At 42.4% G+C, this 15,581-nt stretch overlaps 1 protein-coding gene across 2 annotated transcripts in view; it reads left to right on the forward strand.

Annotated features, from left to right (window-relative positions):
* The window catches only part of AP2B1 (adaptor related protein complex 2 subunit beta 1), a 122,252-nt gene that overhangs the window by 93,719 nt on the left and 12,952 nt on the right, over nt 1-15,581 (forward strand). For both annotated transcript variants that reach the window (XM_036766614.1, XM_036766615.1), the window contains 2 exons: nt 9,730-9,814; nt 11,404-11,490. In XM_036766614.1, coding sequence (XP_036622509.1) covers nt 9,730-9,814; nt 11,404-11,490 — 172 coding nt within the window. The remainder of the gene's footprint in view (nt 1-9,729; nt 9,815-11,403; nt 11,491-15,581) is intronic.

Genomic DNA, 15,581 nt, shown 5'->3' on the forward strand with positions numbered 1-15,581 from the left:
CTCAGAAGGAGAAATTTGCTTAGTGACATAGGGCTGTTGCTTTTGTTAGGGGTGGATGGGGGTTGTCAGATTTTTCCAGATGGATCATCTGGCTCTTCCCATTTCTTTTGAACAGAGCCCTGTCCTGCCTTCCCTGGTAGTAGGCAACTATGCCTTTTCCACCCAGGATCCATTGTTGTTTGAGGCTTGGAGAGAGCATGTACAGGATACCCAAGAAGGATGTGAAAGTCTAACCTGGGAAACATCATGGAGATGAATTTTATAGTTACGTTTGAATTAACATTTAATTGCATGTTTACATTTAGTCTGGTTGACTTGAAGTATCTCTACTACCCTTTCATCTGTTTGTGTGTTTCCAGCATCACTCACAGGGTTCTGGTTGTTTTGGATGGAACTTTCCCTAGTTTTGCTCCTGGAAAGTTCAGGTCACTCAGGGGACAGAGAACTTTTGGGGTAAATAGGTTTGGTCAGAAAGAGCATGCAGAACAGCTAGAAAGTGGGTCATTTCATGGCATTGAGTGAGTATTGAGCTGCATGGTGTTTTAATTGTGGAATCCAAGGGAAGGTGTTATTTTTCTCAGCTATCATCCATCACATAGTTGGAGTTGGTTCTGACCAAAGCTCTGCCGTTAAGCCAGCCTTGGGATCGGTTGACGAGACTCTGTGGTGTTTAAAATTACATTTAGCTCATCATGTCTCAGAGATTGAAGGCTGGACGGTATCCATGTGCACTCCTGGTTTGGATCAGCTTGTAACTACTTTTACCAAAAGCTTTAGGGAAAGTCATTTCCCTGGAAACTAAGGGCCATGGGTGACACAACACAGATAAAATAGAATGTAACCATGAATGGATGAGAAGGATCCCATCACTGACCATTGCTCCTCCTAGTTACCTGTAGTGACAGCTGCTCGTTCGGGGTGGCTCACCAGAGTTCAGACTGAGTTCATCACGTTCCTTTTTATAGTACTCTTGAGTGCATTGGAACAAGGTTCGCATGTTAATTTAGCCTGTTCGTCTCCTACTGTGCCATGATAAAGAGGCTGCCGATGTTTCAGGCCTCCCATCCTAAAGAATGGAAGTAATTGCCAGTTACAAAACCAGGCTGACAGGCTGCTCTTTCTGAACAGCTAATGGAAGTAATGTTTAAAAAATCATTCTTATTAACCATATGTAGCAAGCTCTTCTAGTTGTAAGTGCTTTTAAATCATATTTATTTGTTACCCTTTGTGACGTCCCCAAGAGGTCTGTTAGTGGTGTTAGACCTATTCCATGTAGAGAGATTTAGAACATGGTCTCATAGGATTACATACATAGCACATAAAAGAGCTATCCTTTTCACAAATTAATATTGAAGGCACTTTCACCAAGTGTGTGTGATCTTCTGATGTGCAACAAAATGTCTAGTCTGTTGACTAGCCCACTGACTGGTGGGCCCCCACCCCCAACCCCTTTCCTCTCCCCTTAGTAGATTAGTAGACAAAACCTAATTCTTGTCTCCTGTTTCTTTCTCAGCCATGTTCACAAATCTTGGCAAATATAGAAGAACCAACGATTTCATGTCTTTGCTTGGAAATTAGATGTTGTTAGCTTACTGGGATTGATTTCATTCATTCAGTAAACATTTTATGTTGTTTGCAGAGCTCTGCACTAGGTATTAGAAGAGATACAAACTTCAGATAATTCACACCTGACCTGTGGTTTTTGATCCTAATGGGGGGGGGAGGTTTAGACATAATGACAAATAACCACAATGTAACACATCATAAAATAAATCCGTCAGAGAATTGCAGAACAGTGCAATGAGAAGCTTGAAAAAGAAAATTGTTGCCAATCAGAGGATCAGGGAAGGTTTTGTGTAAGAAATGAAATTTAAGTTTAAAATGGTTAAAGAATTAATAGGTGCAGAAGGGAGGGATAGTATTCCAGCGAAAGGGTGAACAAAGGCACGAATGTGTAAGGGTAGTTGTGCATTTGGTGTGATGAGAGGAGAACAGTTTGTCTGGAAGGTAGTAATATGAGCAGTTTAGAAAAGTAGGGTGGCATCCTTAGTGGAGCTGTGAATGACCGGTTCAGCCCATTCTGGAAAGCGATTTGCAGTTATGCACAAAAAGTTACTAAAAGTGTCCCTTTGACCCAGCTATCCCACTGCTAACCTTTATGCCTTAAATAAAGAGGACAAGCATCCATATTTACAAAAATGTTTATAGAAGCTTTCTGTGGTGGCATAAAAAGCTAGAAACAAAGGGGATGTTCATTAGTTATGGGAAAAGACTGAACTGGGGGATATGAATGGAATGGAATACTCTTATGCTGTAAAAAATGAGGGGAAAGAGGAGTGAGCACTTGATGCTGTGGCATCAGTATTGTAAAAGTGAACAATTCTAATGGAGTGATCCACCTGAATCGCAGAAGATTGATAAAGAAGGAACACATTCACCTCATGACTGATGATGGTCTAATAATATGCGCATTTGGATGTGACCAATACCTTTTGCTTGACTGCACTTGTGATGTAAGGGCTTCCCCCCCTTCCTCCCTGCCTCCTTCCCTCCTTTCTCCCTTCCTTCCCTTTTTTTTTTTCCTCCTGTCTTCTTCCCTCACACCCTTGTTTCTTCCTTCCTGGGAGGGAAAGTAGAAGGGAAAAAAACCTTCAAGTGCTTGATTATCGAAAATTGGAAAAAAAAAACCCATTTATTAAGTACCCACTACATGCCAAGCCCTCTAAACAGTGGGGATACAAAAAAGAGTCAAAAGACAAGTCCTGACTTCAGAGGGGCTCGCAATCTAATGGGCAGATGGCAAGTAAATAAGTATGCACAAATAATTATATACAGAATAAATAGGAAATAATTAAAAGAAGGAAGGCATTAGAGTTAAGAGGTGTTTGGAAAGGTACCTTGTAGAAGAAGGCATTTATTTGGAACTTGACGGAAGTCAGGGAAACCAGGAGGTAGAAGTGAGGAGTAAGAGCATTCCAGGCCTGGGAGACAGCCAGAGATAATGCCCGGAGCTGAGAAGAGTGGCTCCAGCAACAACAGTAATAATAATACAATGCAGCAGATTGTGGAGGACCTCCAATGCCAGCCAGAAGAATGTGAATGGTAGGAGGCAGTGGGGCCCAGTGAGGGGCTTTGCAGTAGTCCTGAGCGGGTGATAATGAGGACCTTTACTAAGAATAGTGGCAATAGAAATAGGAGGGGACAGGTGCAAGGAGCAAGAATGTTATGGAAATAGAGTTGAAAGAATTTGGCAATTGATTGGATCTGAAAGGTAAGGGGGGAGGAGGAGGAGGAATCAGAAACATGTTCAAAGCTGCAAACTTGACATTTATGTCCTTGAAGGCACTCAGAAAGAAGGAACTAGAGTCAGTAAAGGAAGGAGGTTAGGGTTGCAGATCGATCTTAGAATTGGTAGTTGATGTAGTAGAATGCGTGAGATTGCCAGAGTGTCTAAAGAGAGAAGAGGATTCCTTGGGAATATCCATAATAAGGGACCAGGAAGGAGAACTAGGAGCTAGTCAGGACAAGTGACTGTAGATGCACAGAAGGAACAGGGGATTGTCGAGTCTCTGAAGTGAAGGGAGGAATAACCCCAAGGCTTAGTCACAAGTGTAGAAAGCTCCTTGAGAGAGAGGATATGAGACTTAAGAAACAGAGAGTCTTAATTATGAAGACAATGAATAGTGGGAGTGGGGAGGATCTAGGAATAACATAGGATAAAGATCTGGCCATCTGGCCATTTGGCCTGAGCACAAACTTGTTTCAAGACTTAGGGACCTGCAGAGCTTTTATCTGATGAAACCTCATGCTTCATTGTCTTACGATGTGTTTCCCATGAACAGCAATAACTGGCATTTACATTGGGTTTTAAGGTTTGCGGAGCACTTTCTGTAATTCTCATTTGGTTCTCAGTCTTCTGTGAGAATACCTTTTGGAAACTATTTTCCCAGACACCAGTGACTAGAGTTGGGTTTTTTCGTACCAGTTAATGCAGTGAGTTTCAGCAAAGGGGAACTTGAAGACTGCTTTTGTAGAGCTGGGAGAAATCAATATTGCACTGATGGAAGGGCAGAGGGATCTGCTGATAGTGACAGGCCTCTTTTCTCACTGTCTCGGGCACGTGGGCTCAACAATTGGCCACGAGCTGTTTTCCCTCAGTGCTTTTTTCCTCATTTGCTTTGCCAGTTGACAGAAACTTGGAGATTTCTAGTATTGCCCAGGATTGTAATGTGCATAGCCCTCTCACCGTTCCTTAACTCGAGGGCCATCTGCCTAGTGGCCTGCTATTACTTCCTGGTTAGATTAGTCCCATCAGTCCATGTAGCCAAGAACTAAAGACGTGTTGTTCAGTAAGTCAGCGAGCACTTGCGAAAACAGCGACTAAGGGAAGGTTTGAGAAGCCAGCATTCAGAGGGGCGGGCCACACCGTTGGCTCTATAGATCTTTTTGTTTTATTGGAGCCTTTTGTTTCTATGTACTTCACTCTGTGTAGTTTCCTCATCACCTAAAGATGAAGATGAGCAGGTCAGACAAAACCAAGCCAACACATCCCTAACTGCTTCTGCAGCATTGGGCCCCTGTGATCGCTTCCTGTCTGCTCCGAGGATCTGCTCTCCGGCTGAGCTCACACACCATAATGTTTTCAGTGACATCACTCTGTGTATTAGTCTTCTGGTTCTCTTTTCTTCACTCTGATTTAATTCATATATCTGAGTTTCTCTAAATTTCTCATTTGTCATTCCTTAAGGTCTAATAATAAATACTCCATCATGTTAATTTACAACCATTTTTGACCATTCCCCAATTAGCGGGTACCAACTTTGTTTCTAGTTTTCGGCTACCGCAGATTTTTGAATTGGGCCTTTCTGTCTGACTTTTGGGGCTTGCATGCTCAGTCATGGAAACATTTGAGTCAAGAGTATGAACAGTTGAGGCACTCTTCTTAATTCCAAGTAATTTTCTAGGATAGTTGTGCCAATCCATAACTCCATCAACTGTTAGTGCACTTGTCTTGCATGACACTCCATCTCCCAACTGCGTGCTTTTTCCTCTTCCTGTACCCTCGTGCTCTCCCTCCTCACTTCTACCTCTTAGTTCCCAAGGTGAAATTTTTGCAGGAAACCTTTTCTGGTTCCCCCTATTGTTAGTACCTTCCCCTGAGATTATCTTCCAGCTGTCTGGATATATCTTGTGTGTACATAGTTGTTTACAAGTTGTCTCCCCCTTAGACTCTGAACTCTTTTGAGGGCAGGGATTTTTTATTTTTTTGCTTGTCTTTGTATCCTTAGAGCTCAGTGCATTGCCTTGCAGCATATATATAACAAGCCACTAATAGATGCTTTTTGACTCACAGACTTGTTAATTCAGGAGGTATAAGGAGGAACCTCAGAGTTTTATTTTGCATTTCTTTTAGTTGTCGTTTAGAACGTTTTAAGTAGGGTAGTTAATAGTTTGTTTTTCTCTTAAAATTTTTTATTGTTTCTTTTTCACACCTTAGTCATTTCTCTTTTATCCTATCTCTTGTACCAAAAAAAAAGGTAAAAAATCAGCCCCCCAAAATGCCCACATCTGACATTTATGCCACACTTCTCACCTCCTCTTTTGAGAGGAGTGCTATATATTTCATCAGCATTCTCTGGGCTTGAGTTTGGTCATTATGATTAATTAAGAGTTCAGCTGACTTTTAGTGGTTTTTTTTTTCCATTTGTTGTCATAGTCATCGTATATATTGTTTTCCTCATTCTGTTTATTTTGCTCTGCATGACTTCATACAGGTCTTGCAAGTTCTTGTAGTCATAATTTTCTATAATGTAATAATATTCCATTATATTCACAAATCATATTTTGTTCATCCATTTTCCAGATGATGGGTACCAACTTAGTTTCCAGTTTTATGCTACCACAGAAAGTGTTGCTAAAATGTCTTTATATAAACGGGGATCTTCTTGCTGCCTTTGACTTTTGAGAGTACATATTCATATATACATCCATGTGTATGTATATGTGTACACACACACACACACACACACCCATTACTGGGACAATTAGGTCCAAATGGTATGAACTTAGTGGATTTTATCATATAATTCCTAATTATTTTCCAAAATGGATTAGACCTAGTCACAGTTCCTCTGTCACTGTGTCTTACCTCCCTACAGCCCTACCAACATTGACTGTATTAATCTTTTATTATTTTTGCCAGTCAGAGGGGTGGGAGGAGGCACTTCAGCCATGTTTTGAGTGGCAATTTCTTACTATTAATACTTGGAGCAATTTTTCATAGTTGTGGATAGTTGTAGTTCTTTTGAAAGAGCTTGTTTATATCCTTTAACCACATGATAATCTAAGTAAACTCAAGAATCTTGCCCTAGGGCAGGTTATGGGAAGGAGGTTGAGAATAGAAGAGTAAATTAATATGGGCAAAACTTAATCAAATAGGGCCTTAAAAGAGGAGGGAGGAAATCAATATAAAAGGATGGAGTGGGAGAAAGCCCAAATCCAATAACAGAGAATGACAGAAGAACTGGATAAGTAAATAAAACCCAGGGAAGTAGGACTAGAGGAATTCAAGGAAGGAGCCTAAAACAGCCCAGGGCAGCTTAATGACCAGTGTGGGCAGGGGGCCTCCCTCTTCCACCCACTCCAACTCCTCAGGGAAGAGGAGATGTTTAACTGTTGTTCTTATTATAAGGAAAACCCACTGGGTCTGTATTGGTGAGGGAATATATCCAGAAATGACTGTGTTATAAAAACCAAAGGCATCAGGAGAGCTTTAAAAAGAAAGAAAAATCAGCCATTTAGAAGGCACACTTTTAAATTAATTCAATTAATAGAATTAATATGAGCAGTTAAGAAACCAGAAAGTTGTAATCATGATTTCTGACAGATTCAATCAAATAGTATCAGTATTAAACACATACGTACCCTAATAGCCCAGCTTCTGAATTCATCAAAACTAACCACATCACAGAAAGACAACAGAGCTATGGGCATTTAACATAAACAAAAAGAGAACCGTAGAGCCGAACGAGATGTTGCAAAAATTAGACCTTAAAGTCTTATCTTCTGAATAGGAATGGGATACCCCAAAGGTGTTCTTCACAAAACTACACCAGAGCACAGAGAAGAGCAGCTAGGTGGTGCAGTGGATTGAGTCAGGAAGACCTGAGTTCAAATGTGGCCTCAAACACTGACTAGCTATGTGATCCTTGGGCAAGTCACTTAATCCTGTTTGCCTCAGTTTCCTCTTCTGTCAAACGAGCTGGAGAAGGAAATGGCAAACCACTCCAAGTATTTTTGCCAAGAAAACCCCAAATGGAATCGTGGAGAGTCAGACACAACTGAAACAACTGAACAACGGAGCACAGAAAACAAATAATGGTAAAAAGGTAGAAGTGTTGAACACATCCTTTATGGACCATAAATCAATAAAATTGGAAATTAGCATAGGCAATAGATGCAAAAAATACCAACCTAGATGGGGACTATCCACATCCGTCATTTCTCTTTTTGGAAACGGTTAATATCCCTTTGCTACTTATCTGTGTGGAAATAGCTTCTAGTTTTAGATATTTATATGAATTCTGTATCTTAGGTATCAAACTTGTCAGATGTTTAATGCGAAGGATTTTTGGTTTGTGTTTTGTTTTCCTGCTCACCAGCCTCTCTTATTCTGGTCACATGAGTTTTGTGCAAAATCTTTTGAATTTTATATAATTGAATTTGTCCATTTTACTTTTTGTGATTTCCTCTATCCTGTGCTTGGTTTTGAATTCTCACTCTGACAATTGTTGGGGAAGATGCCTCTTTTTTTTCTCTGTAATTGTTTTATTATATTTTGCAACCTTTAGGTTGCTTATACATTGATGCTTATTGTGGTATATGGTGAAAGATACTTGTTTTAAACTCATTTTCTGCCCAACTTCTTTCTATTTTTTTTCCAGAAATTCTTGACAAGGAGTCCTTTCCCCCAATAGTTTGTGTTCTTGTGTCCTGTAGTCTTTTTGTTTTTTTCCAGACTGGCACATGGAAGCAGAAAATCAGAAAAGCAAACAGTAATTCAGTGTCTTCCGTCCTTTCCTTTTTCCCATTGGGATAGGATAAGATTACACCTTACGGTTTTTTTTTTCTGTAAATACTATGTTTTGTTTTGTTTCAATCTGCCAGGTATTGTCTGATATTACATCTGTATCTGTGGTTAATCATTTGTAGAAGTGTTGTATCTTGAAGGTATCTTTGTAGGTTGTGAAGTGGGAAAAGACAGTGAGAATTAGGAAGGAGGAGGCCTGGACTGTTTCTCTTGTAGCCTTATGTGATGATAGAAGCTAAATTAGTCCAGCCCTTGGCCACCTGGAAGACTTAGTGACACCCTCACTACCCTCAAGATTGGGGTTTTCATATCCAGGGATGATAATGTGAATTCTTATCTCTGAGCAGCTGTGACAGTGAGAACTCCACTGCATATACCCAGCGGCCAAGGACAGCAGATACGAGGGTTCTAATTCTTCCCCTGATCCACAACTGCAACACATGTGTGCATGCGTGAGTGTGCACACACACACACACACACACACGCACACACATGCACGCACATACGCATGGCTTCTAACTCTAGAAGACCCATATGGCTCCCTTCTCCCACTGGCAGGTTGCTCCTAGAGCCTCAATTGGAGGTCACCTGTCCTTCATCCGCATGTCTCATTTGTGCCACCACATCCCCTCTTTCCATCTCCTGCTTTTTAGCTCTCTTTGATGTATTCTCTTCCCTCATGAGAATGTAAGCTTCTTGGGGGCTTATATTTGTATTCAAAGCACTTTTTAAGAAGCTTACATTTAGCACTCCTAGTTCAAGAGGTCATGGAAAAACTGGGTTTGCAGTCCCTGGCACATCATAGGCACTTAATAGATGCTTGTTGAAATCCCAGAACGGAGCAGTTTCCAAAGGATGAAAAAAAGAGTGATGACAGAGGTAGGCCTTTAAAGAGAGGAGGGAATGACCATCATAGAGATGGGAAACAAGAAGGGAGGCTCAGGCTTCCCCCAACTATGTCTGAGTGTTCCAGTAGTGTCAGGAGCACAGGCGCCCTGCTACTGACTGTGCTTACGGAAATGAGGTGGGAGGTAATGCTTTGAGATCAGTTCTCTTTTTTTCTCATACTGCTTTGCATTCTTAGAATCAGCTGCGCTGGCATCTCCTATTCAAGTAGATAGCAATCAATGCTGTTTTCTAGGCAAGGCTATCTATTAATTTTCTGATACCAACAGCGTGTTATTAATTATATGGAATGTGGAAAAATAAATCACCCAGATTTCTAGAAAGCTAGACAAAGAGAGGCAGAGGTGTGGGCTATGAAAAGATGATCTCTTCTTTGACTCAGGCCATTTTCCAGTTTGTATTCATTGACTCTGCCTCTGGTAATTGAGGTTTTTTGAAAGAAGTGCATCATGGGGAGATCTTTTGCTAGGAAGAGGAAGCCAGATGGCAAGAGACTTTTTTCTAGCAGTGTAATAGGGTCTTACAGAAAGTCACCCTGGGAAAAATGGAGAGATATTGGTTATCCGGGGACAGGTAAGGACATGGAGTGTCTGTGTGTGTCATGGTGGATGAAAGCCCTGTGCCACCTGGAAGAGGCAGGAAAACCAGGTGACACATTTCCAGACACAGGCTTTCCTTTCCTCCCTCTTGGTTCAGTCAGGTGTCCTGATTCTCCCTTTTTGCTTCCCTGGCAGGTGGCTGTCAAAAATAACATTGATGTCTTCTACTTCAGCTGCCTCATCCCACTCAATGTGCTCTTTGTAGAGGATGGAAAAATGGGTGAGTGTGGCTTCATTCTACCATTCAATGTCCCTGTCAGGACGACGACAGCTCCTTCAGTGCCACAAGTGATTTCAGCGCAAGTCCAGGGCTTGTGATTCTGTCTCAGCTGTGCTGTGCCTGCTCGTAAGCAGCCTCAGAGACTCTGGTCCCTGCACTGTTTGTGGTCTCTGACCCAGCGGCCCCATCCTCATTTGGAACCACGGTTTTCTGTGACTGATGACAGAAGCAGCTGCCCGCTGTGTCCATTGGGCCCACATGTCATTCAGTAGTCAGCCAGTCAGCTAAGATTCACTACGGCCTTGCTCTGTGCCAGGCCCTGTGCTAAGTGCTTGGGATAAAACGAGAAGCAAAAACTGCCCTACCCTCAAGGAGCTCAAAGTCCAGTGGGGAGACAGCCTGTAAAGAGGGAGCTCTGGCAGCTGGGGAAGCCGGGAAGGACTGCAGGAGGCAGGCCTTGAGCAGAGTTGTGAAGAAAGCAAGGGAAACCCCAAGGTCCCGAGGGAGGGAGCAGGGCAGGCCAGGCATTGGTACAGCCAGTGCAAAAGTGTAGATCTAGGAGATGGAAAGTCATGTTCTCAAGGGACTTTGAGTATGCTGGTGTTGATGTGAAGGGAGCAGAGAGCTGCTGTAGCTTTGAGTGGAGTGTGAGATGGTCAGACCCGGACTTTAGAAAAATAGCCTGGGCAGCCAAGGCGGGGGGACTTGCAGCAGGGAGGTGGGTCAGAAGGCATCGAGAGGTGATGAGGGCCTGCACCAGAGCAGTGGGTGTGGGAGCACAGAACCCCCTTCAAGGGAGGTGGTGTTCTGTAAGCAATACCTAGAGGGGGGCTGTTAACTGGCTTTGGAAGTAACTTCATAGCATGGTGTCAGGTTGGGTCAGAGCCCAGGCTTCAGCCCTAGTGGCAAGCCGTGGCCTCCCAAGTGAGGCCTGACTTCCAGGAAGAGTGTGAACAAGCAGTCAGAGAGAAGAAAGAGAGCTCATACCACCCTTGCCACGGTACCCGGCCTGCATATTGTCTCCAGGGTGGCCACGCTTAGTCCTCTACACCCCGCCCCCCTCCCTTTAACATTCTGAGCTGGGAGTTAGCCCTTTAGGGCTGTTATAACCTAACCACTACCCAGACATTATATAATTAAAAAATAAATTAAAAATAAGCATATTGGGCTGTGGACTCAAAAATTCTTTACTGATAGGAGTGTGGTCAATAGAGTTTAGAGTCCACTGGTAATAGTGATAGTAGCTACCATTCCTGTAGAGCGTACTGCGCGCCAGGCACTGTGCTAAGCACTTCACTTCATTACCTCATTTGATCCTCACAACAACCCTGGGAGGTGCTATTATTATCCCCATTTTACAGATGAGAAAACTGAGTCAAATAGACATTAAGGGACTTGCCCAGAAAGTGTGTGAGACCAAATTTGAACTCAGATCTTCCTGACTCTAAAACCAGCACTCTGTCCACTGCGCCACCTAGTTCTAAAGCACCGCCATAGTGTAGAAAATATTTAATTGGTAATAGTGTTGAGTGTGTGGCATGGAAACAACCAGATTACAAGCATTCTTTTCCCCCCGTTCCTAAATTTAGAACGCCAAGTCTTCCTTGCAACGTGGAAGGACATTCCCAACGAAAACGAGCTGCAGTTCCAGATTAAGGAATGCCACTTGAATGCTGGTGAGTGATTGGCTAACCCACTGGGTGCCAATGTTACAACTAATGGCAATTACAGGTTCTGCCCTCGGTTGCTTAATTTTTTTTTCTGGCTTGAGTTTGGTCTGGTCCTTTGAAGTCTGACTGAGATTCTGCCTTGTGTTTGTTCCCTACCTCCTTTGCACAGTGCTGGCTCTTCCATCATGCTGCTAGTCCGGGTGCTTCTGGCACACGCCACTGAGAGAGGGAGTGTGACAATTCAGGGGAAAAAAAGACATGAAAGTCCATGCTTTTGTTTCTAACCTGTAGCTTATTTCTTGAGGGTCATGCTTAAGATCCTTGCTAAATCCTCAGTACTTTCAGATGTTGATTGAATTCTATGTAATCTCTTCTGGTAAATAGTCCTGAACTTAGTTTTTCAGGAAACTTAGGATTTTCAGTTTTTTCTTTACTAATGCCAAACAGATATAGTCTAGTTACCTTTAATTACAGTAGCTTCAGAAGACCTGTTAGCCACCATCTTAGCACCAAGTGCAATTTCCCGTAATAACTATTGTAGTAGATGGAATTCCTGTTGTATTTTGATAGCTCTCTCTTCAGAAATGCCAAGTGGCAACCTTTTCTTCAAGTAGATCTTTAGCCTGGTATTCTAATGCCAGTGTAAGACAAGAACAGAGTTTTCTATCCTTCGTGAAAAGTTACAACCTTCAGCCCCTTTCCCTGTGGTGCATGCTGATGAGGATGCTGGTGGCTCTCTGTTGCATTGTTGTTTAATGGGTCCTCTTTTGGTGACTAAGGGAGGGAGGGAGCCCCTACTTCCAAATGTGAGCACCTCTGAATTCTGCTTGAAGCAGGAAATGAAGTGGGCCATAGTCGACGAGTTGTGTTCACCTGCAGAAGAGCCTGAATTCCGGTTCTCTTGGCTCCATTCTGTATGCCCCTCAAATCTGAGGACTGTGGCGCCAATGAAGTGGGTCAGGGGATCCCGGGCAAAAGCATGCGAAAGAGCAAAATTGGTTTTGTTTTCTCCTCCATTATTGGGGCAGTGAGGGCACACAGTGTATGGAGCACAAGAAGACCTGAGCTGTGTGACCCTGGGCCAGTCGCTTCACCCTGTTTGCTTCAGTTTGTTCATCTATAGAATAAGCCGGACAAGGAAATGACAAACTGCGCCAGTATCTTTGCCAAGAAAACCCGGAAGCGGGGTCACCAAGAGTGTTGGACCTGACTGAAACGACTGAACGAGGACAATAATCAACAACAGTCTCCATAAATGAAATGGAAGTTAGAGAAAGTCAGGTGTGGACAGATAAGAAGAGATCCTTTGAGTTCAGAGAGGAAGGCCAAAAGCCGTTGTGAGAAGTGCCTGGGAGCATATCGCCTCTGGCTGTGCCTGTTTGGAGGCGTCTGGGCGGTTTGAGGAGTAGCTGCAGTCTGTGCTGAAGACTGAAACAGCCTTTCAGATAGGGGGGTTTATCATTGCTCCTGTTTGCCCAGGCCACACCCCTGCCTTTGCTGTTCCAAGCACTCCCTGAAACTCTTCTCCATTGTAACTGCTCTTTGGCTAATGGCAACATGAATCTTGGATGACAGAATCTCCTTATGTTCTCCTAAGAACGCAGACCATCTTTTTTTGTTCATTAAATCACTGCTGTTGCTGGGAGACTTCTTCCTGAAGCCGATTCCTAAGTAGGTGGCCTGACTGCACATGTCAACTCGGGCCCAGAGTGAGCTGACCTGCATGCTCTCTGCCAGCCATAGGAGCTCTCTATTGAAGAAAGCATTGTAAGGCCTCAATTTTTGCAGTATCTGATTCAACACTCAGTCTAGCTGCGAGCTAAAAATACCATTCTCCCCAGCTGATCTGCCCTAATCACAGCAGTAGCAGCTCTTTAAATAGAGCAGCCATGCCAGAGTTGATGTCTGACAGATGGAGTCAACGTACAGAGGACTTCAGGGGGCCACAGGCCAATCCTGGACCTTGGCTTTGACTAGTTTACTTCATCTTGTAGAATAAATAAACCAGGGTCCATTTGCCTAAGGCAGCATAAAGTTATCCAGTTTAGTAGTCACAAAAGGGAATGTAAAGAATAGATCTCTCTTTAGATAAGTTTGCATTTCTGTTTTTCAGTCACACCTTCCACAGGAGTCTTTTGCAAAATTTGAAGAATTGATTTCCATGTTCCTTGTCCCTTGATATGCCTCTCCTTGAGAGGTGTTCAGCTCTTTTTTCTCTTATACATAACTATCCAGCTATATATCAAGAAGGAAGGAAGGAAGCCCTTACTATAAGCTATTTTACTAACCTTTGTCCTGGTGGTTTTTTACCTTCTGGAAAGCCTAGAGATTAAATGATAATCTAGTTAGCTTGACTTGAATGCACTTTATGAAAGCATTTGTTGTGGCCTGGAGTAGTGAGGGGAGAGGTAGTTACATTTCTTTGTCTCCATAATAGCTTATCCTGTCCTTCAGGTAGATCCATTTCTAAAATGGAAACTCCATTCTGTAGCCAGAACTTAATTTAGATTGGTAATTCAAATAGTAAGAGGTATTCTTTTTATCAGGTCATGGTACTGTGCTTTGTACTTCCTGATGAATATTGCACCAGATGGAAAATGTAAATTGTCAGACTCTTTTGTCTAAAATAAATGACCCTATACTCTAACTTAATTCCTGCCAACAAAGGTGTGAATATATGGGGAAGAAATGATTCTAAAAAATTAGGGCTAGTGGACCTGTTTTAGAAATCTACCTTGCCTTGTCTTTCTGCTGAAACCACGATACACATCTGTATCTGGAAGCAGGGCTGACTTTAGAGGTGGAGAAATTCCAGATGCAGCGCACTTAAACCCATTCAACTTTTACCTATCCTACATGGCTGTTTGTCACATTTTCCAATTTGGGGAGAGGTGTGTCTGTGTGTGTCTGTGTGTATGTGTGTATGTGTTCTTATCTGGGTAGGGAAGTCATGAGAAGTCTGCAGACTCTTCCCATAAAATAGGCTTTTGCATGTGTGATAAGCACAAGATCCTTTGCTCTTTTTCTCTATTTCTCTCAGAATGAGGAGAAGTCTTGAAGTTAGGAATAGTTTTTCCCAGTTTAAAAGAAAGCCTGTCAAAAGGGAGAAGAAAAGAAAGTATCATTAATGAAATATCTAAAAATACACCAAAGAGAGCAGAAGGAAGTTCAGTCCAGGACACTGTCAAGCATGGCAATGTGGGTACCATGTCACTATATTATAGTTAATAGATCCTTAAAAAAAAAATAGCCAAGTTGTATAAAATTAGGATTAATGGTATTAGATAGAATTCTCTTTTTATTATGTTCTTAGCATAAAGAAATATTCATTTTTGTTGATGACAAAGTTTATAGCAATAAAAAAGAACTTTTTTTTTAAAGAAAGAAAAGTAAAGCATTTGTGGATCCTACCTTAAGCCAAGCCCCAGCTGACAGTGTTGTCTTACAACCTGGCCTGATCAGCCTATCAGAGTGCTGGCCAGAGCAGCTACCTCACCCCTAGAAGATCATTTAAAATGGCTCTTATCTAAGATGTAGATTCTGAAGTCAGAAAGAATGGATGCTAAAAGAATGACCCTATTATGAGCCAGGTGTGACATTGGATTACTAGGAGTAGGCAGTGTTTTAAATTCTTCTCTTCCCGCCCCCCCCCATGCTTTTATCTTAGATTATGTATGTATTTTGAAAGATGTGTTCATAATATGGCTTAAAGTATGCATGAGGGGTGGGGTGGGGGCAGCAGTTAAGGTGATACCTCCCCCCCCCCAAAAAAAAAAAGAAAGAAAAAGAATACTAGTTGTGCTCATAACTTCTAACTTTGTCCTCTGCAGTAGGACTTCTTTATTCTTAAAGGCACTGGTCTTAGCATTAATAAAAGCCCTGGGTGTAAAAGAGAAAAGTTGGTGGGGAAAACGTGACATGAACTCCTGTGCTGATCAAGCAACATTGGAGTGCATGTGCACCTGTGACAGTACCAGCTGCAGAATAGCGTAGCCTCACCCTTATTGTGAGGCTATCCTTGAGGATAGGACACTGTCTTTGCTTTTGTACTTGCATCCTCAGCACCTACCACAGTGCTTGGCACAAGATAAGCATTT

The sequence above is a fragment of the Trichosurus vulpecula genome, chromosome 7, assembly GCF_011100635.1.
Source record: "Trichosurus vulpecula isolate mTriVul1 chromosome 7, mTriVul1.pri, whole genome shotgun sequence".
Classification (NCBI taxonomy): Eukaryota; Metazoa; Chordata; class Mammalia; order Diprotodontia; family Phalangeridae; genus Trichosurus; species Trichosurus vulpecula.